General features: G+C 30.5%; 1 protein-coding gene across 1 annotated transcript; it reads left to right on the top strand.

Annotated features, from left to right (window-relative positions):
- Positions 1–1311: 1311 nt before the first annotated feature.
- Positions 1312–26666, top strand: LOC115880045 (ubiquitin-conjugating enzyme E2-17 kDa). The gene is made up of 5 exons (XM_030897161.1): positions 1312–1670; positions 2162–2225; positions 2916–2947; positions 3032–3215; positions 24525–26666. Exons 1-5 carry the CDS (start codon positions 1647–1649, stop codon positions 24662–24664), a joined length of 444 nt encoding a protein of 147 aa, XP_030753021.1. The 5' UTR covers positions 1312–1646; the 3' UTR covers positions 24665–26666.
- Positions 26667–26724: the final 58 nt, after the last annotated feature.

Below are 26724 nucleotides of genomic sequence, written 5' to 3'. Positions count from 1 at the left end.
CTGACATAAATGTGAGAAAATGTTATCCAGTTTGTATGTTAATGGAAATTCTTGCTTTGCTTTATCATCATCATTAACAAATGATTAAATATTCAACGCGAACGAAGTCGCGGGTATACGCTAGTATGATGTATGGGAGAAATAATTATTAATCATTATTATTAGCTAATTGTCATTTCCAAGCCAACTTTACTCCATTTTTGCGTTTATACTATATTTTAATAACAGTGTATTTTTCAAAATTAATCCTACTAAAATTAGCTAATTGTTTGTTATAAAGAAAGAGTCAAAACGAGATATTATCCCTTTTTAAATAAAAACGATGTTTTGCTAAGCAGATCCTATACCTAATCACTAACTATACTTTCTCGCCAATATACAAGGCGAGTCTTAAATAAGTGCAAATATTTTTAGGGGTAGTATATTTCAACCTCAGAAACAAGAAGTTTTTTTTCGCGAAAACAAAATCGAAAATTTAGAATTTTTTTAAAAAAATTCTTGGATTTTTTTTAGTTTTTCGTTAAAAACATAATTTCTTGATAATATGCCATCATAGGTAGTAAATTAAATTTACAAGAAAGAAAATCCAGAAAAGATCCAGTGGTTCTCAAAATTTAAACAAAAAATTATTTTTTTGGAAATTTTCAAAGTAATATAACTCCTTTATTTTGGACTTATTTAAAAAAAGGAAAATAAATGTTTCTTTTATCGAAATCTATCAGCCCTGAAAATATTTTCACTTATTTAAGACTCACTCTGTATAGTTAGCGATATGATGATGGAAAGTCAAATTCACAGAACTTCCCAGGGACAAAAGGAAGAGGGACTTCCTTTTGATTTGGCACTTAACTGTTTCATATATATATAACTTCAAAATATTAAGAAAACAGATATAGGAACATTATTTTTAGATATAGAAATGTTTTTTCTCAATCCCATCAAAATTTTCTCAAATCAAATTTTCATGACAAAATGGTGGTTGTAAATTTTATTTTTTAGAATAAAGTAGTATAAAAAACTAATGCCAATCGATGTATATTAATTTTAGTAGATACATAAATTTTTAGAGACCAGTTTTATCTATATTTACTTTTTACAATTTTTAATCAATTATAGTTCTGAGTTGAAATAAATTTTTAAGTGAAAAATAAAAACCGAAATCAATTTTCAAATTTTAAAGTAAAATTTTTGTATTATCTGCCATCTACTGGCATGTGTGATTACCAATTTGGCCCTCCATCTAGCGGTAACCTTCTCATAAATCTATACCTCATATATACAGCAATCTACATTACCAATATTTCTAGGGGATTTTCTTTTTTCACACATCGTCAAAAAAATTGAAAGAAAATTTCGCCACGGAAGTAATCAGTCATCTATTTCTCCAACATTGTGGGTTTTTCAATTATTCCAATTAGTTTTATAGATTTTTAGAGTTAGTTTAGGTGTTTTTAGTGGCGGTTCATAAGGGTGTACCTAGTTAAGAACATAAAAGTGCTGAAAAATATTTTAAAGTTTTTCTTTGATTTACGTCGTGTCTGTGAGTTTTGAAGGAGGCCATCTTTGCAGTCTATTGAGAGGTCCTGGGCTGGCCGTTTCATTGTCTGGTGAAAAGCCAGTTTTTTATTTCTTATACAGTAAATCAAATGGCTTTAAAAAGAATTAATAAGGTAGGCTATAATTTTATCAAATTTTCGTTATACTTGCAGGCAGAACAACTTATTTGTAAGATTGTTTAGTGACAGTTAAACGCCCTCGGAAGGTACATGAAATTGAGATCACACCGATTGAAGGCTAGAATCGAGTTTTAAAATCGAATATTCCAGCGTTTTATAAGTACCGATTGCTTAAAATAGCATGGTTCTTTTCACCATATTAATTCATGTTTGTGTGAATGAAACCTAACTCTTGGAGACAAAGATAAATTTGTATTACCCTCTAATAGGAATAGTGTGTCAGTTATAAATAAAATCTGATTACTGATGCCAACCACCATAAGTCTAAAAGAAATTTTACGATTTTATTTCTTTAATTGAAAAAATGCCTGTACTGTAATTCATGCACATGCTTTTCTAACCTCACCAAAGTTTTCTGACTTCCAAGTGTCTATTATTATCTCAGAAGGTAAACTCAAGGTATTCACATTTTTGTTGTATTTTAGGAATTACAAGACCTCGGCAGAGATCCTCCAGCACAATGTTCAGCAGGACCTGTTGGAGATGACTGTAAGTTTTTTTTTGTTTAATAATAGTGCATTATCATAGCATAAGTTCTTGAAATTTATTCGTAATATGTCTAATTGCAATGATACGTAAACTTATAAATTAATCTATAATCTTTTGATTAAGAGAAATATAGACATTATATTTCTAGTCCATTATTTATGACAATCATGATACCTATTATATTTGATACATTGAAGAGAATGTTTATTTTATTTAAACTTACTACTAGTAGGTATTAATTAGTGTACCTAATCTAATGAAGTTATATTTTTTATAAGTTAATAAACGTTAAAATATATACCTACATATTTTGTGATAATTGTTAGACATTATTTTATAGATTAGTTTTACTGATTATTAGAAATTAAAAAATGTATGCCTTTATGGCAGATTCATTTGTGGAAAAAGGTTGGATGTGTCACCACTGAATGACAAAACAAAAAATCTGTAATTATCTAAAAAAAAACAGCTATTCAGTGAATTTTAGTTGTGAATAAATTTGTGTAACCAGCAAAGTACCCTGAACTTTTTTTTATTAGATTCTTGTCCAGTAGTGCCAACTTTTTTTGTTCTAGGAATATCATATTGCATGGATTTTTAACTCAATATTTAAAAATAATGGTTTTATTGAAACAACATTTTAGTAATGATTTAAATTTATTACGTGTCTTTATTTTTCTTTCTTTTTAGTATTTCATTGGCAAGCCACAATTATGGGACCGGTAAGTATTAACATTAATTTATTTATTATTTTTATCAGTTTAATAAATGTAGAATTATCAATCTAATTTTGATTTCTTTTTTAGCCCGATAGTCCATACCAGGGTGGCGTATTTTTCTTAACAATTCACTTTCCAACAGACTATCCTTTTAAGCCTCCAAAAGTTGCATTCACAACAAGAATCTATCATCCAAACATAAATAGCAATGGTAGTATTTGCCTTGATATATTAAGGTCACAATGGTCTCCAGCCTTAACTATTTCAAAAGGTATGCTAATTTCAGTTAATTATTTAGGATATAGGAATATGTTACAAGGTGCTTTCTTGTACACATTAATTGAAATTGATTATTTCACTTTTTTGTTATCAAAATGACAACACAATTTTTGTTATCAAAATGACAAAAAAAGTTAATAACAAGCAGGGAAAATGCTTAATGTACACCTCCTCATCACGCTAATAACAGAATATAAAATCGATCTAAGAAATTAATTTAATGATGAAATCCTGTAATCTAGAATGTTACCAAAATATGTATGATATTTTTCATGAAATTCTAGATCATTCTTTGCGTTTCTAGTCGGAATTGTTTAAAAAAAATTTAAGATTGATTTTATATCTACAGGATGTGCCACAAAGTTTGCAACAAATGGGGAAAATATAACTTGAGTTTACTAAAAAAAAGTTTATGTGAAATAATTCTGTCATGTATGTCAAGTGTCAAATGATAACTGTCATGGTGGTAATGATAAAATATTGTGTATAGTCTGTCCAACGACAAAATCTTTCACAGTGATAGATGTGTCTGTCATTTTAATTTCAAAGTAGTTTATTTTATTTACAAAGAAATACCTAAGTTGGTAGAATTTGAAAGCATAGTAGGAAATTATTATATATAAAATTTGAGAGACAAGTGATTACTACAAAATATTGAAAATGAAGTGAAAAAAGGTATGAAACTGGAAAAATATAATTGTTCTATTTTCTTTGAAAAAAAAAATAGGGTCTGTGTTAATACAAAACAAACCAGAATGTATTGTAAACAAAACATCACATACCCAAAAAAATATAAAAAAGAACTAATTCTTGCTTTCAAACTTCAAGAAACCCTGCATTTATTATTATATTTATCAATATAACAACTTACATATATACAAATAATAAAATTATACCGTATGATCGAATAAAAACGGCGTCAACGATGGCTATGAAATGAAGATTGCTGTCATTTTATATGTAAAATTGTATGGGAAATGTCATCGATCGTCATCTCCAAACCAAATGGACGCCGTTTTTTTTTTCGATCATACGGTATAAGGTATCTTGCCACTTAACTGCTGATATAGGAATTTAATTCTACGCTGTGTTTGTCATAATGTGGATCAACCTGCTCTCACTACCGGTTTCGGAGCCCTACTCCATCATCAGGTGAACTTGGGCAGATCCACAAAATGACAACCACAGCGCAGAGATAGTAAATTCCGACTTGTCGGAAAGTATCTCCCGTTCGGAACTTAATAGCTAACCGACACTTTCCGCCAAGTCGGAATTAACTATCTCTGCGCTGTGGTCGTCATTTTGTGGATCTGCCCAAGCTCACCTGATGATGGTGTAGAGCTCCGAAACCGGTAGTGAGAACAGGTTGATCCACATTATGACAAACACAGCGTAGAATTAAATTTCTATATCAGCAGTGAAGTGGCAAGATACCTTACTATATAATTTTATTATATACCTATACTGCAAGAAATTTGTTTTCTATCTTATATACAAATAATAAAATTTTAATATTGCACAGGAATAAATAAAACAAAATATTCTATAAATAATAACACTTACTGAATTTTATTCCTTAAAAGTTGATTACTTTAATCTTAATTCTTTTAAACCAGTACTTTTTGACGTTATCTCTCTGCAGTACTCAAATATATTATTTATGTATCGTGTGATGAAGTTATTTTACAGCTACTCATTTTTAGTACCATATATAAGATGGTATACAAACATTATTGGTGGCTAATAAAACTGGGCATCGAGTATAAACTGTGCTCTGGGTCTACTGTTAATTTTCCCTCAATTTTTCATCCACTTAACTTCAAAAAACACAAAACAAACATAATAACACGAACCAAAATGCAAAATGCAATTCTTTTGATAATATTTTACATAATTTTGCACAAAATATAACGTATAATTTTGCAAGAATTAGACAAGCCTCAAAAATCTTAAGCTGAGTTCATAATATCTGCATCTGCGTTCGTGCATCGTTCCGTCACTCCAATAATATTGAAATATGATCTGTCATTTTTGAAATCAACCAATAAAACTGGTTAAAACAAGAGACGACGCATAACGGATTTATGTATAAACCCATAATCTATAGTTACCTTAAAATATTAGAAACTTTTTTTAGCAAAATAAATGGATTGGTATGAACGTCATCTGCTTTTTCTCTGTCATCTTCTGTCGAAATCTTACCTGAGTAATACAGAGTATAGTTAGGTGATAAATTATTATCGAAAAAATCAAAAGAGAATTTTTTCCGAATTTGATTTTACATCAATGTACAAGGTTTAATAAATGTACAGGGACTTAAAAAAATAACAATTTCTTTTAAATTGTTTTGCAAAAATTACATAAAATGAACAGTAAATCCAATATCACAGATTAGACAGATTATAATCTTTGTTTTTTCTTTATTGTTTTTCATGGTTCCAATTTTCAGAATCGGGCACTAGTTAGGTGACTAGTTTGCGCACATAGCACGCCCACTTGTGGCCTCTAAAATGGTGCACAGCGCCTGACCGGCACAGTTATTAGAGAGATATCGGAAAACCGAATAGCGTCATCTAGTATTTACGCGTACTTTATCATGGTTACGATATGCGCGAGTCAATTTTTAACGCAACACTCGCTAATAACGTTACCGCCTGACGTAATTTGCGGATCAATTACACCAAGCGCTCTTTCTAAATAACCTCTGATAACGTTTAAAAATTGCTTAAATGGGCATGTGCGGGTATTGGACAACCGGAGCCGGCCGGCGAGATCTTTTATTTTAGGTTATGTTTGAATTGTTTTGAATTATTGCTTTAGTTTTATTAGGTAATTTGATATTTAAGTAGCTGGGATTAGTTTTAATTAAATAAATATGGCCCAAAATATGGATTCCACCTCTTCCAATACTAAAGAACCTATAAAGAGTCATAGGTTTACAGCAGATGACGACTTAGCCCTTCTAAGAGAATTTGTTGCTTGTTGCCCTAAACCCACTGGCAGACGTTGAACAATAAAGCACTGGAAATAAGCACTTTAGCCCTTTAGTTTTAAAATACCTAGTAAACGAAACAATTTCAAAGTTTTAAATTCAAAGTTAGGTTAAGTTTAAATAGCGGACGCGACGCGATCAGAATTCTTTCCGATCCGATAACTATAAATGAAGAGAGTTAATACCACCTCACGTAAAGAAAATAACACCTGGCCTTACTGGCCTTATTAACGTCCATGCACGCTATTCGGTTTAGCGATATCTCTCTATTACGCTGTTTATTGTTATTTTACGCGAGTTTATTTTTGCGCACAGGAAATTTGACTCGTTTGCACATCGTCATAAAAAACAGTTTTCGTACCACGAATTAGGGACAAGATTTTTATCTGTATACTTATAGGATACCTAATCTGTGCCAATATAATATGATTCTTAACACACAGTTCTTTTTTCTTTAATGTTTCATATATATTCCTAAAAAAATTGTAACATCAATTTTTAAGATACCACACTTGTTGCAATGGCTATAGAAAAGATCTTTAACATAACATTTTATTTAGGATGTCTACAAAGTGACTTTGAACATTTTAGTTTAAATTTGTATTTTATACATGCCATAACTAAGTCTATATACTTGTAATGTCACTGACCTTGGTATTTCACCACTGAAACAGAAATCAACCAAAATGGCTTTATTGGCTTAGAGGGTATATTTTCTCTTTACATATGTTCCTTTAAAAAAGAATAAATGCTTATTATTTAATGTATTAAGATTGATTCAGATATGCTAAAGATCGATAATTACTGATATCATGACAATGCAAAATTCCTATAATGAATGATTTTAAAGTAAAATTCCCAATTATTATCTGAACTGAAGTGAGAAACTCGGTGAATATAAAAATAAGTTTTAATTTAAAGGAAAAAGTAGTAGTTTATGTAAATTGTAATAAGATGTGTCATGCTTATTATTTATATCAGTGATGGGTTATGTTTATCAAAATATTAGTATATTATTATTAGTTCATAATAAATAACACAATCACAAGAGTTCACAATAAAGAATCAGTTAATAAATTTGGAAATAGTATAATTTATTAATTAAATACATTAAAATATGTCATTCTGTGAAATAGAAATTCTGTTCCCAATACATTAAATACAAGTCTAATATTGATAACATACAATATTACTATTCATAATTCATGTTAAACCATTATCAAAGTTTACAAAATCATATTACAAGTTTAAAGTAGTGAACGGTATTTGTCGTGATCATAAATCGTTTTTTTATATTCAGTTTTATCATCAGCTCAGCTGTTTAATCATATCTAAAGGGTGAGATATGACCCTTTGAAGGTCATTGTTTTAAATTTACTTCAACATACTTTGATTTATTTTGTCTGATAATTTAAATTATCTTTTATTTTGTGAATTCTGTTCAACTAAAGTATCTGGTAAAATAGATTGCAATGCAGATAATAAAGTCATTAAAGGAAAAGAGAACTTAATATTTTTTATTGAACAGACCCTTTGAAGGTCATTGTTTTAAATTTGCTTTAACATACTTTGATTTATTTTGTCTGATAATTTAAATTATCTTTTATTTTGTGAATTCTGTTTAACTAAAGTATCTGGTAAAATAGATTGCAATGCAGATAATAAAGTCATCAAGGAAAAGAGAACTTAATATTTTTTATTGAACAGACCCTTTGAAGGTCATTGTTTTAAATTTACTTTAACATACTTTGATTTATTTTGTCTGATAATTTAAATTATCTTTTATTTTGTGAATTCTGTTTAACTAAAGTATCTGGTAAAATAGATTGCAATGCAGATAATAAAGTCATCAAGAAAAAGAGAACTTAATATTTTTTATTGAACAGACCCTTTGAAGGTCATTGTTTTAAATTTACTTTAACATACTTTGATTTATTTTGTCTGATAATTTAAATTATCTTTTATTTTGTGAATTCTGTTTAACTAAAGTATCTGGTAAAATAGATTGCAATGTAGATAATAAAGTCATCAAAGGAAAGGAGAACTTAATATTTTTTATTGAACAGACCCTTTGAAGGTCATTGTTTTAAATTTACTTTAACATACTTTGATTTATTTTGTCTGATAATTTAAATTATCTTTTATTTTGTGAATTCTGTTTAACTAAAGTATCTGGTAAAATAGATTGCAATGCAGATAATAAAGTCATCAAAGGAAAAGAGAACTTAATATTTTTTTATTGAACAGACCCTTTGAAGGTCATTGTTTTAAATTTACTTCAACATGCTTTGATTTATTTTGTCTGATAATTTAAATTATCTTTTATTTTGTGAATTCTGTTTAACTAAAATATCTGGTAAAATAGATTGCATTGCAGATAATAAAGTCATCAAAGGAAAAGAGAACTTAATATTTTTTATTGAACAAAGTGCTGTTTAAGTGAAAATCTGTTTTTGACAATTCTCTGCATGCTGTATAATTGCATACAGGTTGTTAATTTGTTTATTACTCGCGGTAAGAGCTTTATGTTTGAAATATGGCAACCTCGGTCCGTTCGTCGATAGACGACTCGACGGGACGAGTCGGCAGAAAACCCTATAAGTGCATACGTTCTCAATAAGCAGTGTTGCCATTCTCTTCCCCTATAAGTAACTGTTCAGTTAACAACCTGTATATGTAGAATAATAGTGAAGCTAGTAAAATAACAAAGTTATTGCATTCCTATAGCAAGATTTAAACATGATCTATTGTAACCTGAAAACTTTTTTCTAATAAGTAATTTTTAGACCGTATATGAAAATTTATAAATAATACACAATATTGATACAAGTTTTACTTATATAGTTGACAAAATTTTTATTGAAATTTATTGCAATACTAGTTGGAGCCTGGCGCATCCGCCACGACATCAGGAAAAAAATAGTTTTTATTTTTTTTAATTAAATGGAAAACAAAAAATCAGGCGACGACAGTTTTTAGTAGAGCCAATTAGCTATCTTTTAGTAAAAAAAGCAACTTTCTAGAGCAAGTCGTTACTTCAGTAGAGACGACACACATAAACATTAGCATTTTATATATGTAGATACTCTCTTTTTGATGTATTAATGTTTAACTTGTAATAAATTCAGTAAATCAAAGATTTTTTTAAGGAAACATTGACGAACACGTTGATTATTATTTTAAAACTAGTTGAAGCCTGGCACATCCGCCACATCAGAAAAAAAAATATTTTTTATTTTTTTTAATTAAATGAAAAACAAAAAATCCGGTGACGACAGTTTTTAGAAGAGCCAGTTAGCTATCTTTTAGTAAAAAAAGCAACTTTCTAGAGCAAGTCGTTACTTCAGTACAGACGACACAGATAAACATTAGCATTTTATATATATGTAGATTTGTATGAGACATTTTTTATCGATATTATTAATAAAGAAAGCACTTTATTCTTTACCTAGATTGTATAACATAGGATTCTTATAGGGTTTTTTTTATTTTGATAACAAATAATTACTTAATGAACTGCTATGCAAGATCATAAAAGAATAACTTGAAAAAATTATAAATGGGGCAGTTAAATTTGCTTCTAAAAGTTGGTACTAACAACAAAGATAGAAAATAGGAAATATTACAGGTATGACATATTCACTTTACAACAAACTTTTCTTTATTTTATCTGATAATTCATATGAACTTACCTGATAATTTAAATTGTTTTTATTTTTTGAATGATATTTGATTAAGTTTTGTGCTAAATAGATAACAAAATTAATAATAAAATTATAACTGAAGTATTCTGAAATAACCATTGTTCTTTGATGAGAATTCTTTAAGTATTAATTCCACGCAATGATCTGTATTTGAGAACATTTGCATTTAAGTAGCTTTTAAGTACCATTCTTGTATAATTGATTATTAAAATATGTTGATCGTTAAGGAACATAGAAAAACTAGATGGTGTTGGATGGTTAGATGGTTATAGCATTTTTTTAGTCAATTAACATTTTTTATACTGCATTTTAATAAATTATTTCCATTATTATTAAACGTATATTTCATTACTAACGTTTCAGCATTAATAAATATCACTATCAATCGCCCTGTATATTATTAATTTTAAAGGTAATTAAAGTTATTTTCTTAGTTAACATAATAAAGTAGTGTATAATATAATAGTGTATGACATATTAAAAATGTATTTTGTGAGCATGTTTTCTAATAATATACTTAGACTTAAAACTATTTAAAAGCCAAACGAATAATTAATGTAAGTGTATCTGACAAGAAACAAATAATAGAAAGAAATTATACACCAGAAAAAGAATGGGATTCCAATTAAAGACTTTTTGAATCTGGCAACTGTGCATATTTAGCCGAGCTTCAAGGCCGTCGACGTGCCGTCGATCTAAAACCGAAAAATGAAAATTTCCAATTATATTCTGATTATGATATTGTCGCGCTATCTAGTATTTTATTTGTGCAATTTTTGCTCTTTCATTTTGAATATTTTTCTGTTGCGTAGCTAGATATTCTGTGGTTGCAGGCTTCTCAGGGAGTGCAGGGGATATATCGGAACTTTATTAATTGAGATATATGATTTTAATAGACGACTTATAAAAGATTGCAGAATGAATAAATGGTGTTTTGAAACTATTTTCTACATAATAATGCAGTTGTAAATTTCTTTCACGACGCCCTTTAAATTTTTAGTTTATTGTCTAAAAAAAATAACAGACCACTGTAAACCCTTAATATTCACAATAAACCTTGCCCCAAAGACGATTCATTTCCCATTTAAATTACATGGGAATTTGCCACTTTTTGCAAATAATTTTCTTTCGATCTTGTTCTCTCGCAGTCATCACATATTCTTATACAGAATTGAACGCTCTACAAAAAAGGTCTCATACAATTTTTCGATTACTCATTCAAAAGTTATTCACGGTTAAAGTTAACCACTCGGTAAATTCCTAAATTCTTCAACTTTTTTGACAAAATTATGATTATTTTTGAAAAATTTAATCTATTACTGTAAAAATATACAATTCTGATGGTGTTAAGGTTGGGAATTAAGAAATCTTCAAGTCTAATGAAGTTTAAACCATTTAACTATAGCTGATTTATTTTAATAAATATTCTTTAGTTGGATTTTGATTTTTCTTCTTATGCTCGCTTACAATCTGAATTGCATATTGTTTTTCATTTTCACTTCTAAATTTAGTATTAATGTATTCTTCTGACAATTTAACAGCTCTTTCTGCAGTATCATTAACTACTCAATTTTTCTAAGCCTCTCATATATCCAGAATCCTTTAACCATTCCATACTGTCTAACTGCAGAAAGCTTGTATCAATATTAAACTGTAAAAAATTGTAACGAATTTGAATTTATGAAATAATCAATGTTTTTGTTTATAAACCATTTAAAATCATCCTGATTAAAAATGAAGCGTTTAGAAATATTGAACTCTTCGTCATTATTCACTTTTAAAGCTTCAACCATTTTCTGCCTGATACTATAATAAGAAGTATTAGAATTAACTACCTGTCCTGCATTTTAATTGTTTTTCACTATTCAAAATTGTTTATTATGGTATTATGAAATTTGCTTGTTTTTCAAATACCTAATAGATTAAATAATCATAATTTTGTCAAAAAAGTTGAAAAATTTAAGAATTTACCTAGTGGTTAACTTTAACCGTAAATAAATTTTGAAGGAGTAGGTTTATCGAAAAATTGTAGGAGACCTTTTTTGTAGAGCGTTCAATTCTGTACAAAAATGTGTGAATGTGTGTTGTTATTAGTGATGGGAATACCGGTTCCTCATGAGTCGCGTTACAATAGCGACCGTTTCAGAAAAATACCGCGATTTTGTAACCGAGGTTCGGACTTCCAAAGTGTCGCGGTCCTCGCTTATGCAGTATTTCTGGCATTAGTACCTACCTACTTTCAACCAGGTTGTCAGGTTCTTACAATTCTACCAGCTGTTACAACCATTCGTGCCATAAACTTAGGTACAACTGATATTGGATATTTTACCCTCTATAAAACCGTCCAAGATACTGGCTTTTGTCAAAGCCCTGGGACAGTAAGATAAGTTATAACTCAAGAAAGGGGGACACGATAGATCTGTAAAGTCGCAGTGGTTAACCCCCCTCCCATTCATTCTACATTCTACCAGCTCAAAAGACATTTTGCTGAGATTTACTGACTTTTCCACCACCTTTTTTCACAAACTGCAAATTTTAAAACTAAAACTTTCGTAATGATATAAATTGTATTTTTAAATTTATTATAGAGAATGATAGAAGTTCTGGCAACACTGCCCCCAACCCTGTCGTTATCTCTGTGTCCGTGTAAATTCAGAAACAATTTTATAGACAAATTTGTAAACAATACAAATGGCTAGAAGAATTTATGACAGTGGCGACACGTTAGGTTTCATTTTGGAAATTAAACTATTAAATACAATATAAAAAAATATGATTACTCCTATTACTCCACACTGACGCTTTTGCGTTTCATCTTTTAAACAACGCTATTTTATACCATGCCTAGTACATACTAAAAATCGCTATTTCGAAAGTAACTGTACAAAACAGTAGCGACGGGAGCACCAACGCCAATAACTGACCAAATCGCGACAGGCAAAACCGGAACCCTAGAAGCGCTCTGCGACTGCTGGAACGAAGTACGTCGCCACTGAGGGCGAGCGTCGATAGGTCTGTTCGTTTTCCTGTTATTATCGATTCTGAATCGTCCTAGAACTCTCCAGCGCATGCGCAAATGAAATAATGTTTTCATATTTCCTTCTGCGCATACGCATCCAATTCTAGGACGGTTCAGAATCGGTAATAACAGGAAAACGAAAAAAGCTGATATCAGTTAAAGCAGTTACCGGTTACTTCTGTTCGCGACAGGCGAAACTACAGCTCTAGTAGCGCGACGCGACGCTACGTACATACCAGTGCCAGTTACTACGGTTGGCGACCGACGAAATCGCGACGGCTGGAGCTAAAGAGTCGCTATGGGGTTACTACGGTTCGAGCTAACTTCAAGAGCGATTATAAATAATTTATTTGCAAATTATAACCAATTTATAATTTTGTCGTCATTATGATCGTCGTTCATTGTGGAGCGCGACAAGACGTTACAAAAAAATAACGTTCCAAAATCGCGTTACTCAAATAATGGCTGCGAGAGAACAAGATCTCGAGAAAAAAAAATATTTGCAAAAAGTGGCAAATTCCGATGTAAATTAAATGGGAATCTGTTATTTTTTTAGACAATAAACTAAAAATTTAGAGGCCGTCGAAAGAAATGATCAACTTTGTAAATAACGGACACCCTAATGTATAAAGCCCCATTTCAATGCTAAAATCCCCAATCTGCATTGTTTATAATAGTTCTTCATTTTAAATATCCGCGCAATATGTAATTTTATAATTTTTGGGAATTATGTTAGCTATCGCTTCAAAACAAATTTGTTTATGTTGACATGACATTGTAAACAAGGGGTAATGTTTTGTTTGCATTTTAATTGCGCTGTTGGTACTATTAAAATGTTTGTAAATATTATGATTGTTCGTTATCAATATTGATTTTTTTTATTTTCTTATTGCATTAGGTGTATGACTTAAAAGATAAAACTGGAAAGTTTGAGTAGTATGTCATAATCTTGACATTTAAACTATCATAATAGTACCTTTTTTGTTGAATATCTCAAACATATCATATATTTGTCTATAAGTTAAGCTATCATTTGCTTTCATTTACATTTAAGTTTAATGAACCTATCATATAGAAGGCGTGCCAGATCAAACTTTTTTTGACAAACTTTTCAACGTAATGAGCTTTTTTCTATTAAAATAAATTTATTAAAAAAATAATTTTGACATAATTGTCATGGTAGCAAATTTTAAAATTCTTTGATACATGTACCGGGTGCGTCTCAAAATTGGCCCATCCCTATAAATGTATGCATCTATTCAGAATGTCATTTTCTACCGAATAAAGTAAAAAAAATACCGAGGATGCCATTTAACTATCAAAAGTTGTAGTAATTTCCGGTGAAACCGGAAGTGACCAAAAACAATTGAATACACCAATCAATCCTAATTCATGTCATATACTAACATTCCAAATCTCGTTTATTTATCTGAAAAAATAAAAAAGTTATAGGGGTGAGCCACTTTTGAGACGCACCCGGTATACAGATGTCGTCACAAACGAGAGGTTTCTTGACAGTGACAGTTGTTTGTCATTTTAGTTCACAAGTAAATTGTATTTTTTGTCATATTTTGAATGTTGTCTGTCGAAAACTTTCTTGACTCGTTGGACATGCTTTAACTTTTTAATGAACATTTGATTCCGCTCTTTTTGTACGTGTCTACAAAGTACAGGGTGTCCCACTAAGAATAGCTCTCGGCTGTATCTCGGAAAGTATTAGCCGTAGCAGCTGCGGAAAAAAATATTTATAACTATAGAGGCTATGGGAAATTGCTGGAAATTATTTTCAAGTTTGTAGAACGTCCGCTAGGGGGCGCAACTGCAACAAAAAATAAGAAAATGGAGTTTTACACAATCATTGGGATTTATTCTAGCAATTTGGCACACATGGCGGTCTTGTTGTTCAGTTGTGATTCTTTGACGACTTTGTCTGGGCCTGTCCTTGTGTGTTCTTAATTCCAAGTACCTTGCATATATATGTTTTCGATACAACACCCTGGGTAACGCCTACTATCTGCTACGTCTCTCTGGAGCATTCCTTGTTCGGTGAGAGCAATAATTCTTATCTGTACAGGGACATCATTTTAAGTGTCTCACTCGATTTATAATTTTCCTGTTTGGTATTTAAAGATAGTAGAAAGATTTTCTAAAGTAATTTTTTGCGAGGATGCCGATTCTCTACACCAAAATTTTTTAAAACGTCAATTTTGACAGATACGACGCCATCTTGATTTTTTTTAAATGGAAACCCCCACATATTTTAGCATGGTCCGGTAGACATATTTTTGCTAATTTCAAAAATATATAGTTTTGTATACTTTGCACTTACCGTTTTCGATATACAGTGGATTTAAAAATGAATTGTCCCAGAATCATTTTAAGTGTCTCACCCAATTTAAAATTTTCCTCTTCTCTATTTTAAGATAGTAAAAAGATATTTCAATGTAATTTTTCGCGAGGATGCCGATTTTCTTCATTAAATTTTTTTACAACGTCAATTTTGACAGATACGACGCCATCTTGATTTTTTTTAAATGGAAACCCCCACATATTTTAGCATGGTCCGGTAGACATATTTTAGCTAATTTCAAAAATATATAGTTTAGTATACTTTGCACTTACCGTTTTCGATATACAGTGGATTTAAAAATGAATTGTTCCAGAATCATTTTAAGTGTCTCACCCAATTTAAAATTTTCCTCTTTTCTATTTTAAGATAGTAAAAAGATATTTTAATGTAATTTTTCGCGAGGATGCCGATTTTCTACATTAAAATTTTTTACAACGTCAATTTTGACAGATACGACGCCATCTTGATTTTTTTTAAATGGAAACCCCCACATATTTTAGCATGATCCGGTAGACATATTTTAGCTAATTTCAAAAATATAAAGTTTAGTATACCTTGCTCTTACCGTTTTCGATATACAGTGGATTTAAAAATGAATTGTTCCAGAATCATTTTAAGTGTCTCACCCAATTTAAAATTTTCCTCTTTTCTATTTTAAGATAGTAAAAAGATATTTTAATGTAATTTTTCGCGAGGATGCCGATTTTCTACATTAAAATTTTTTACAACGTCAATTTTGACAGATACGACGCCATCTTGATTTTTTTAAATGGAAACCCCCACATATTTTAGCATGATCCGGTAGACATATTTTAGCTAATTTCAAAAATATATAGTTTAGTATACCTTGCTCTTACCGTTTTCGATATACAGTGGATTTAAAAATGAATTGTTCCAGAATCATTTTAAGTGTCTCACCCAATTTAAAATTTTCCTCTTTTCTATTTTAAGATAGTAAAAAGATATTTTAATGTAATTTTTCGCGAGGATGCCGATTTTCTACATTAAAATTTTTTACAACGTCAATTTTGACAGATACGACGCCATCTTGATTTTTTTAAATGGAAACCCCCACATATTTTAGCATGGTCCGGTAGACATATTTTAGCTAATTTCAAAAATATATAGTTTAGTATACCTTGCTCTTACCGTTTTCGATATACAGTGGATTTAAAAATGAATTGTTCCAGAATCATTTTAAGTGTCTCACCCAATTTAAAATTTTCCTCTTTTCTATTTTAAGATAGTAAAAAGATATTTCAATGTAATTTTTCGCGAGGATGCCGATTTTCTACATTAAATTTTTTTACAACGTCAATTTTGACAGATACGACGCCATCTTGTTTTTTTTTAAATGGAAACCCCCACATATATTAGCATGGTCCGGTAGACATATTTTAGCTAATTTCAAAAATATATAGTTTAGTATACTTTGCTGTTACCGTTTTCGATATACAGTGGATTTAAAAATGAATTGTTCCAGAATCATTTTAAGTGTCTCACCCAATTTAAAATTTTCCTCTTTTTTATTTTAAGATAGTAAAAAGATATTTCAATGTAATTTTTCGCGAGGATGCCGATTTTCTACACCAAAATTTTTTAAATTGTCAATTTTGACAGATACGACGCATACGACATATTTTAGCTAATTTCAAAAATATATAGTTTAGTATACTTTGCACTTACGGTTTTCGATATACAGTGCATTTAAAATTGAAATCTTTAGAATTATTTTAAGTGACTCATCCAGTTTAAAATTTGCGAATTTTAAAATTCTTGAAAATATCAAATTTGACAATTACGACGCTTAATTTTTTTTATTTATTTATATTTTGATTCTTCTTCAATATGACCTTTACATACGGGGTGATTCCGGAAACTTTGGCAGCATATTTTGCAGATAAAAATAAGTAAAAAAGTTCGTATAAATGTCCTAACATGCTTAGTTTCGGAGATACAGGGTGTAGAAGTATCATTTTTATTTCGATTTTTTCCAAATAATTTGTGAAGTAACGTTAATACTTTGATGAAAATTGGTATCTGGAAGATTTTTGATATGAGAGATTTGATTTTGATGTCAATATAAATCCAATTTCTAGGGGCGCCACATACACGTGTTTTAACTGTTTTGAAGAGTAATAACTTTTCGTCCGTCCGTACGTAACTGAGTATACGTACTATAAAACTACTGAGTGAAAAAATATTCATTTATAACGATTTTTACGTAAAAAAGGTCTGTTGGTAAAAATTGTTACGAGTAATGGTTCTCGAGATACTGGGAATCGAAATTATCAATACCTGTCGTCATTGACATATATTAAACATGTAGAGTTACTTGACTGAAATCATAAATTTGAAATGTTTTTATGCCAAAAGTTCAACAGAAACTGTTTTATCATCATTTTTCCGCAGAAAAAATTATAATTAATTTAAAAAAAATAAAATTTCCCACATTTATTATTTCAGCCAAATATCTATCTACTCAATGTGTTTATTTTTTTGTCAGTAATGACATGTATGTATTTCCATTCGAAATATCTTGAGAAAGGTTGCTCGTAGTGATTTTTACCAAGAGACATTTTTTATGTAAAATGTCAAGAAAATGTATATTTTTTTACTCAGTAGTTTTATACAGGTATGGGCGAAAAGTTATTACTTTTCAAAACAGTTAAAACACATGTAGGTGGCGCTCCCTACAAATAAGAGTCATATTGACATCAGAATCAAGTTTCTCATGTCAACTCCAAGACTCCCAGACACGAATTTTCAGCCAAATATTGACGTTACCTACTTCAGAAATTAATTCGAAAAAATCGAAATAAAATGAAACTTCTACACCCTGTATCTCCGAAACTAAGTATTGTAGGACATATATTTATACGAACTTTTTTACTTATTTTTATCTGCAGAGTATGCTGCCGAAGTTTCCGGAATACAGTTCGGACCACCCTGTATATATAAAAAAAATGAAAATTTAGTTTTAAACTGCTAGTCATTTATCATAAGATAGCTCAATTTACGTAAATTTCATGCATTTGGATACAAATACCACTCAGTTGTTAGTGAATGGCATTCATATTCAAATACATAAAATTAGAGGAATTCTTGATTTCAACCCCTGTATATAGAAACGGTAAGAGCAAAGTATACTAAACTATATATATTTGAAATTAGCTAAAATATGTCTACCGGACCATGCTAAAATAAGTGGGGGTTTCCATTTAAAAAATCAAAATGGCGTCGTATCTGTCAAAATTGACGATTTAAAAATTTTGGTGTAGAAAATCGGCATCTTCGCGAAAAAATTACATTGAAATATTTTTTTACTATCTTAAAATAAAAAAGAGGAAAATTTTAAATTGGGTGAGACACTTAAAATGATTCTGGAACAATTCATTTTTAAATCCACTGTATATCGAAAACGGTAAGTGCAAAGTATACTAAACTATATATTTTTGAAATTAGCTAAAATATGTCTACCGGACCATGCTAAAATAAGTGGGGGTTTCCATTTAAAAAAATCAAGATGGCGTCGTATCTGTCAAAATTGACGATTTAAAAAATTTTGGTGTAGAAAATCGGCATCCTCGCGAAAAATTACATTACAATATCTTTTTACTATCTTAAAATAGGAAGGAGGAAAATTTTAAATTGGGTGAGACACTTAAAATGATTCTGGAACAATTCATTTTTAAATCCACTGTATATCGAAAACGGTAAGTGCAAAGTATACTAAACTATATATTTTTGAAATTAGCTAAAATATGTCTACCGGACCATGCTAAAATAAGTGGGGGTTTCCATTTAAAAAAAATCAAGATGGCGTCGTATCTGTCAAAATTAACGATTTAAAAAATTTTGGTGTAGAAAATCGGCATCCTCGCGAAAAATTACATTGAAATATCTTTTTACTATCTTAAAATAAAAAAGAGGAAAATTTTAAATTGGGTGAGACACTTAAAATGATTCTGGAACAATTCATTTTTAAATCCACTGTATATCGAAAACGATAAGTGCAAAGTATACTAAACTATATATTTTTGAAATTAGCTAAAATATGTCTACCGGACCATGCTAAAATAAGTGGGGGTTTCCATTTAAAAAAAATCAAGATGGCGTCGTATCTGTCAAAATTGACAATTTAAAAAATTTTGGTGTAGAAAATCGGCATCCTCGCGAAAAATTACATTGAAATATCTTTTTACTATCTTAAAATAAAAAAGAGGAAAATTTTAAATTGGGTGAGACACTTAAAATGATTCTGGAACAATTCATTTTTAAATCCACTGTATATCGAAAACGGTAACAGCAAAGTATACTAAACTATATATTTTTGAAATTAGCTAAAATATGTCTACCGGACCATGCTAATATATGTGGGGGTTTCCATTTAAAAAAAAACAAGATGGCGTCGTATCTGTCAAAATTGACGTTGTAAAAAATTTTAATGTAGAAAATCGGCATCCTCGCAAAAAATTACATTACAATATCTTTTTACTATCTTAAAATAGGAAGGAGGAAAATTTTAAATTGGGTGAGACACTTAAAATGATTCTGGAACAATTCATTTTTAAATCCACTGTATATCGAAAACGGTAAGTGCAAAGTATACAAAACTATATATTTTTGAAATTAGCTAAAATATGTCTACTGACCATGCTAAAATATGTGTGGGTTTCCATTTAAAAAAAAATCAAGATGGCGTCGTATCTGTCAAAATTGACGTTTTAAAAAATTTTGGTGTAGACAATCGGTATCCTCGCGAAAAATTACATTAGGAAATCTTTCTATTATCTTTAAATACCAAACAGGAAAATTATAAATCGAGTGAGACACTTAAAATGATGTCCCTGTACATCTGTTAATCCAACATAAGGCATTTTTTTTTTTTTGGATCGAAAGAAAATTACCGGACAATCGTGATTTTACTACTGAACAGAAAATTCAAAAGAAAATAAATCGCCGCAGTCGTTTATTCTTTATTATCATGTTTATTTACAACAAAAATCCTTATCTTAAAGTTGTGTACCAATTTTTATCCTTGCAAGAAATTTAGTCAGAAATAAAGATTGATTCCATATAAGTTTGGTTGTGTGTATATCCGATATTTGATATTTATATAAATATCATGATATTTGGCAACCCTGGAACTGACATGACTTACACATCGTTTCGGTCAGATGTATCACCATCTTTATCAGTTGATAATGCCTACATACCATATTAATTATTCATTCATTTACACCTTGTATGCATTTATTTCTTGTTTATTCTATTATAATAACTTCTTTAATTCAATTTAATGACTAGATGAAGTAGAGATTAACCGAGCGAAAGTCCAGTACATGCTTTTTTGTTCAGATTTTATTTGTTATGGTTATTAACATAATAATATTAGGTAATAACTATTAATTTAGGTAAAGATTTACTGAATATATTCTAATTAGCTCTTATTTCTAAAGTTATTTATTATTATTCTTTATTAGTTACTTATTCTTTTAATATTAACTATGTATGTATTGGTAATTTATTGATCACACGACACTCCCTAAGATTGGTAAAAAAAATATCTATATTTATATCAAAATCCATGCTTTTAGTTGTTATGTATTGATTTATCATTTTTAATCAAATATACTTAGTAAATAAGGGCTTAAATTTATTGACAGCATGGTAGATATCAATTCTGAATGAAATTTTTGGCAATAGATAAAATTTCATTTCGGTTTTAACCAGCGTAACGCGTGTAGTCATCAGTTTATTTTTATTTTTAAAAAGCTTCATTAAAAATAGATCCAAATATTTTTCTTTAATTTCAATCATTTATTTTTTTATGTGGTAGGTATCATGTACATCAGTTAACACGATACATTTAATTTGTTGTAGTTATCATTTTTAATTTCTAATATTCTTATAATAGTCATATTTCTAGTAAATTTCACGATGTGTAACGGTTTAGACATTTTTTTTTATCGCTAGACGTCAAATTGTTCAGCTTATTATTTTTCTTTTCTGGCTAAACAATACAGGTTACAGAAATAATCATCGTTTGTTTTTTTTTATTATGTAACTGTCTCAAAATGAGGAAGTAAAGGTTCGTTTAAGTATCATGCGTTTTACGTAAAGTCGCGACGGTTTTAGTAAATAGGAATTACTTAATTATTTTTGAAACCTGATATTTTATATCATGCCGGGAGACAATTTTTTTTTCAAAAACGCGCTATTTGATTGTTTTTTAGCACGTTTTTATTAGCTTCATCTGTATGTTTAGTCGGTCCAACGAGTCGGGAAAGGTTTCGACAGAACCCATTCAAAAAATGACAGAAAATACTATTTGTCTATGAATTAAAATGGCATACACAACTGTCGCTGTTAGGGTTTTTCCCGTTGAACAGACTACCGGGTGTATTTAAAAAGTGGCTCACCCCTATAACTTTTTATTTTATTTTTTTCAGATAAAAACTAGACTTGGTATATGAGCATATTAGTATATGAGATAAATGAGGATTGATGAATTAGATTTGTTCACTTCCTGTTTCGCCGGAAATGACTACAACTTTTGATTTTTAAATTGTACCGTTGGTATTTTTTCTTTATTTGATAGAAAAGGACATTCTGAATATGGGATATAATATCCTTCGACATTTTACTTAAAAAATAGTATTTTAAGTTTCAATCTAGAGTGCTGTAGAATGTAGAATGTTTAGGAGGGGAGTTAATCACCGCGACCTTACAGATTTATTGTGTGTCCCCTTATAACGAGTTATAACTCATCATACAGTCTTAGGGCTTTAACATAAGCCAGTATCTGAGACGGCTCCACTGAGGCCAGCTCTCCATCCTCGACATCAGCCGTACCAAAGTTCATGGTACGAATGGTCGTCGTCTCGGCGCACTCAGTGATAAAATGTTCTGGTGTTTCCCCATTTCCCCATTTTCCCCCACAGAATCTGCATTCGCCGTTGTTTTTCAGCTTCAGTCTACTGAGGTGTTCGTTGAGGAGACAGTGTCCTGTTAGAAACCCCGTGACAATCCGAAGATTTTTACTTTTTTTTACTTAAATCAAGGAAAACCTTTGATTTTTCTCGGTCGTAAGTTCTGAGGAACTTTTTCGATTGTCTTAGACCTTTGGAGGACACCCATTCCAAGTTACGGATGGAGTCTTCCAGATTCTTCAGTTCCGCTTTCAGTTAGTTCCTGTTTGGAAAACAGAACGTTTCTGGTCCATTTAGTGGAATGTGCGCTCCTTTTCTAGGTAGATCATTTGCTTTTTTATTGCCTTCTATCCCTTGGTGAGCAGGCGCCTAGAGTAGGAGGACTTTATTTTCGTTGCCTAATTTGTTGAGCTTCTCTAGGAATTCTTTGACCAACTTGATGGTTACCGAGTTGATAGCGTTTAGTGCTGCTTGACTATCGGATAGGATGGCAATTTCCTGTTTTCGATAGTTCCTTTGAATAAGAAGACTAAGGAAGGAGCATATCAAAAATCTTAGGTCCACCGCGATGGGACTCAAATATGGCCGACTTAAATTCCGGTTTATCAGTGCCGTTCTAATTTTATTTAAAAAATGTAAAACTATGATGTAGGGTAGACGTGGGGTAGACTCAATATTTTTTTTTATTTTACGTTGTGAATAAATGTTGGTAGTTATTAAAATTGTTATAAAAATATAAAATTCTAATGAAAATAGTTAAGTTATAATAATTATTTATAACCATAAACATCCGATACGCTACTGAAGCAGGTAAGTCAAATTGACGTATCCAAATTCTTTGACATCTAATCTTTGACAAGTAGTAAATAAAAGCAAAAATGCAAGAAAAAATATATAATTAGTTAATTTAAGTGAATTTCATAAATTATCGGTTTACTACACGTATGTATATTATATAGTCACTTACTAGCGAAAAGTTGTTCCATTATTTCACACATTTTTGCCGAGATCTACCGCACGCTACACAACCAACTATTTTAGAGTCTTTCGATAAATCGCGATAGTGTCACCGTTAATTTAAGTTCTGCCACAATTTCCATCTAGATTTACTACCTTTATACAACTATCAGTAGTAGAATAAATAATAAATAACATAAAATAAGCTCCGTAAAGACTGACAAATCCACAAAATTTCAAATCAAATACAAATGTGTCAAATGAATCGTCAAACAGAACTGTCAAGGATTCCCACAGAGTCCTTTTTCCGCCCACCATGCATGAATACATGGATAGCATTATGCTCCTTCCTTAGTCTTCTTATTCAATGGATAGTTCCTATCTAAGATAAATTGTACGCATCTTTCGATAGCGTAAATTTCTGCCTGAAGGATACTGGGGTAGGTACCCATTGGTTCGGAGTATTTAGTTTTCGGCCCAAATACTCCTATCCCTGTGCCTGCTTTGGTTTTGGAAGCATCAGTATACCACGTTATGGTATGGTCTTTTACATGTTGTGTTAGAATGCTGTAACGACAGTTCGACTCGTTCGACTATGTGGTACCAAATTATTCGTAAAAATGCTTTACAAATATGCTAATGAGTAGAGTTTCCAAACCGGGATCCAACGAAGATATTTTATTTATACTAAACGTGAATATCTAAGTTATATTTCCGTGTTTGCTATTTTTTTTGCAACAATAATTGGATAACCCCGGAATTTCAAAACGGGATCCCGAAATGTTAAAAAGACACTAATGCCCACTTGCACCGTTTGTATAAACTTTGTTTAAAGGCTAAACAATGATTAACTATACATATTTTATTATAGTTAATCACTGTTTAGCCTTTAAACAAAGTTTATACAAACGGTGCAAGTGGGCATAAAACATTAATAAACAGCCATGGCACTATAGATTGAAATGAAAAATGCTGTTCTTTTAATTGAAAATGTCAAAATTTGACATATTATGGTGCTATATATTATATTAATTTGACATATTATTATGTAATTTTATTTAATATGTTATTTTCTATCTAATAAAGCAAGAAAAATACTGCTGAAACAGGAAGCGACCGAAAATAATTGAATCAGACTTCATTTATGTCCTATACTAACATACCAAAGTTATTTTTTTTTGTCTAAAAAATGATAAAAATTTGATGGGTGAGCCACACATATCGGGTGAAAAACACCGGTAACATCTATGTAAAGAAATCCTTACACGTAAAGACTAACCTGAATAAATAGGTAAATATTTATATTTTGTATTTTTTTTAATGTGTTTGTTTCTTTTGTTTCAGTACTTTTATCTATCTGCTCATTGCTGTGCGACCCGAACCCAGACGATCCACTAGTTCCCGAAATCGCTAGGATATACAAAACAGACCGTGAAAAGTACAATGAACTAGCGCGCGAATGGACCCGCAAGTATGCTATGTGATGGCCCGGCCCCCAACATCCGCACTTCACCTAATTAGATGAAACAGAAAAAAACAAAAAGCAAATCTTATTTAATTTAACAAACACATTATCATCAAAACAGCAGCATCGTCGACATCAGGGGGGATGGTTCAGTTTCCGTAGCTCGACAGCAAACCTTGTACATTTTTCGCTTTTTTGCTGTTCCTCCCACCTTCGACCACAATATATTTATACATACACACAACTACTATATCTCGCCTACATTTTAAAACAAGACAACTTTGTAACGTGCGAACTTTTCTATTAGCCGGTTCGAAGCGTATATTGTGGCCGCAAGGGGCACCTGTTGGGTTTTTGTTCCTGGTTCCGCTACGAGTAGATGGGACGGTTCTACTAGGGACGATCGTGCCAAGCACAGCCTCCGTCCAGAATCTCCCTCCTATCTACTTTCCGCAGCAGGTTGCACCACGTCCCGGGTCCCGGATTCCTCCCCAACCGTTGATTATATCCTTAAAGTAATGTTAGTTAAATTGATACTGTAGATTCTTGTGGTTTAACTAGGTGTATAAAAATAAACTTATTTTTTTTCTAGAGACTTTTTTAAACTTTACAGTCGGCAGAAATGTATGCAAGGTGAAACTTGTAATAAATTCAGTAAATCAAAGATTTTTTTTAAGGAGGTATACACGAACACGTCGATTATTTTAAAATACTCTCTTTTTGATGTATTAATGTTTAAACACCATTTAAGCAAAACTCGCTTCGAGCATTTCTGATTATTTTGCCAAAATGTAACCCACACGTCTTATTCGTTTTTTAAACTACACAATGTTTCTCACAAAATTATTTTAAAAAACTAATCGAGGTATCTGAACATATGTCCATTAAAAATATGTCTTTGGTTTACTTAATTTATTCCAAGTTAGAATCGCCCTGTATACGCGGTTGAGTTTTACCCTAATCTTTGCGACGAGCTAGGACAGTTTATTTCTAGAACACTTTTTTTACATTTCATCTGTCTGGTCAATATTAAGTCGTAGAGATTAATGTAAAATTTGACCTGTGATCTGAAATAGTTGTAATTTTAGGTAGCATTTATAGGTTCAGCATTAATATAATTACTGCATAATATTTACTTTTTACTGCAATTGGCGCAGGTCTACATCGTATTTATGTGTAATATCTGATTAAGAATGATCTACATTTATATTATAGCAAGGCGATCATTAAGCTTATTGAGATGGCAACAAAATCGAATTTTGGTTTTAACAATACTCGTAGTTGATGGTAATTTACGTATTTTTTTCAATATTTACAGTACTCTATTTTTAATGCTATGTCAAATATTAAATATCAAAAACCAAAGATTATTAGTGAATACAGAAAAGCAATCAATATTTGTAGTTAAATTGAAAAACAGATTAGTGTCATCTCAAGGCAGTTGTTTTAATATGTAAAAGTAAAAATGTCAGTTATATACGGAATAAAGGTTATGTTGGGAAGTTAACAAGCGAAGAGTTATGATTTCCTGCCCTCTAGTGGCTTGGATGCAAATATTCTAGTTGTCAGCAAGTGCAGTAAAAGCAAGGTTTAAATCAAAATGCGATTTCAAAGCCATTTTTTGTGATCTTACGGTACATAGAAACAAAGGAATCAAAATGACAATTAATTATGTTTTATCATCTTCTCTTTATTTTTATCAACTTATTTTTCTCTAGGATTTTTTTTTAATAAAAGGCAAATGCAAATTATATCTTAAAATTAAAGCTAGACTTGTCTTATTTTGAGTGATGGACATTGTAAAATGATTTTAAATTTATGTTTTCAATATCATACTAAACTTTAGTTCTAAGGTGATATTGAGTTTTTACACTAAAAATAATAAAGTGATAGAAAATTTGGAAGTTTTTGTTTCATTTTTGGGTATATTAAGAGCTGTTATTTTTCAAAATAAGACAAAATGAGAGATCTTTGTGTATTATATCAACATGTAATCTTTTTTATACTAACGTAAACGCATAGAAAAATTACTGTCCTAGTTATTTAGTTTAAATAAACGATTATTATTGTTTCGCTTCT

Source organism: Sitophilus oryzae, unplaced genomic scaffold (assembly GCF_002938485.1).
Source record: "Sitophilus oryzae breed Bouriz unplaced genomic scaffold, Soryzae_2.0 scaffold_1614_pilon_pilon, whole genome shotgun sequence".
NCBI lineage: Eukaryota > Metazoa > Arthropoda > Insecta > Coleoptera > Curculionidae > Sitophilus > Sitophilus oryzae.
This window is presented reverse-complemented; position numbering and strand designations above follow the sequence as displayed.

Coding starts and splice junctions, on each gene's coding strand:
- LOC115880045 (XM_030897161.1), top strand. CDS start 1,647: ATGGCTTTAAAAAGAATTAATAAG. Junction 1,671..2,161: donor CTTTAAAAAGAATTAATAAG/GTAGGCTATAAT, acceptor GTTGTATTTTAG/GAATTACAAGACCTCGGCAG. Junction 2,226..2,915: donor AGGACCTGTTGGAGATGACT/GTAAGTTTTTTT, acceptor CTTTCTTTTTAG/TATTTCATTGGCAAGCCACA.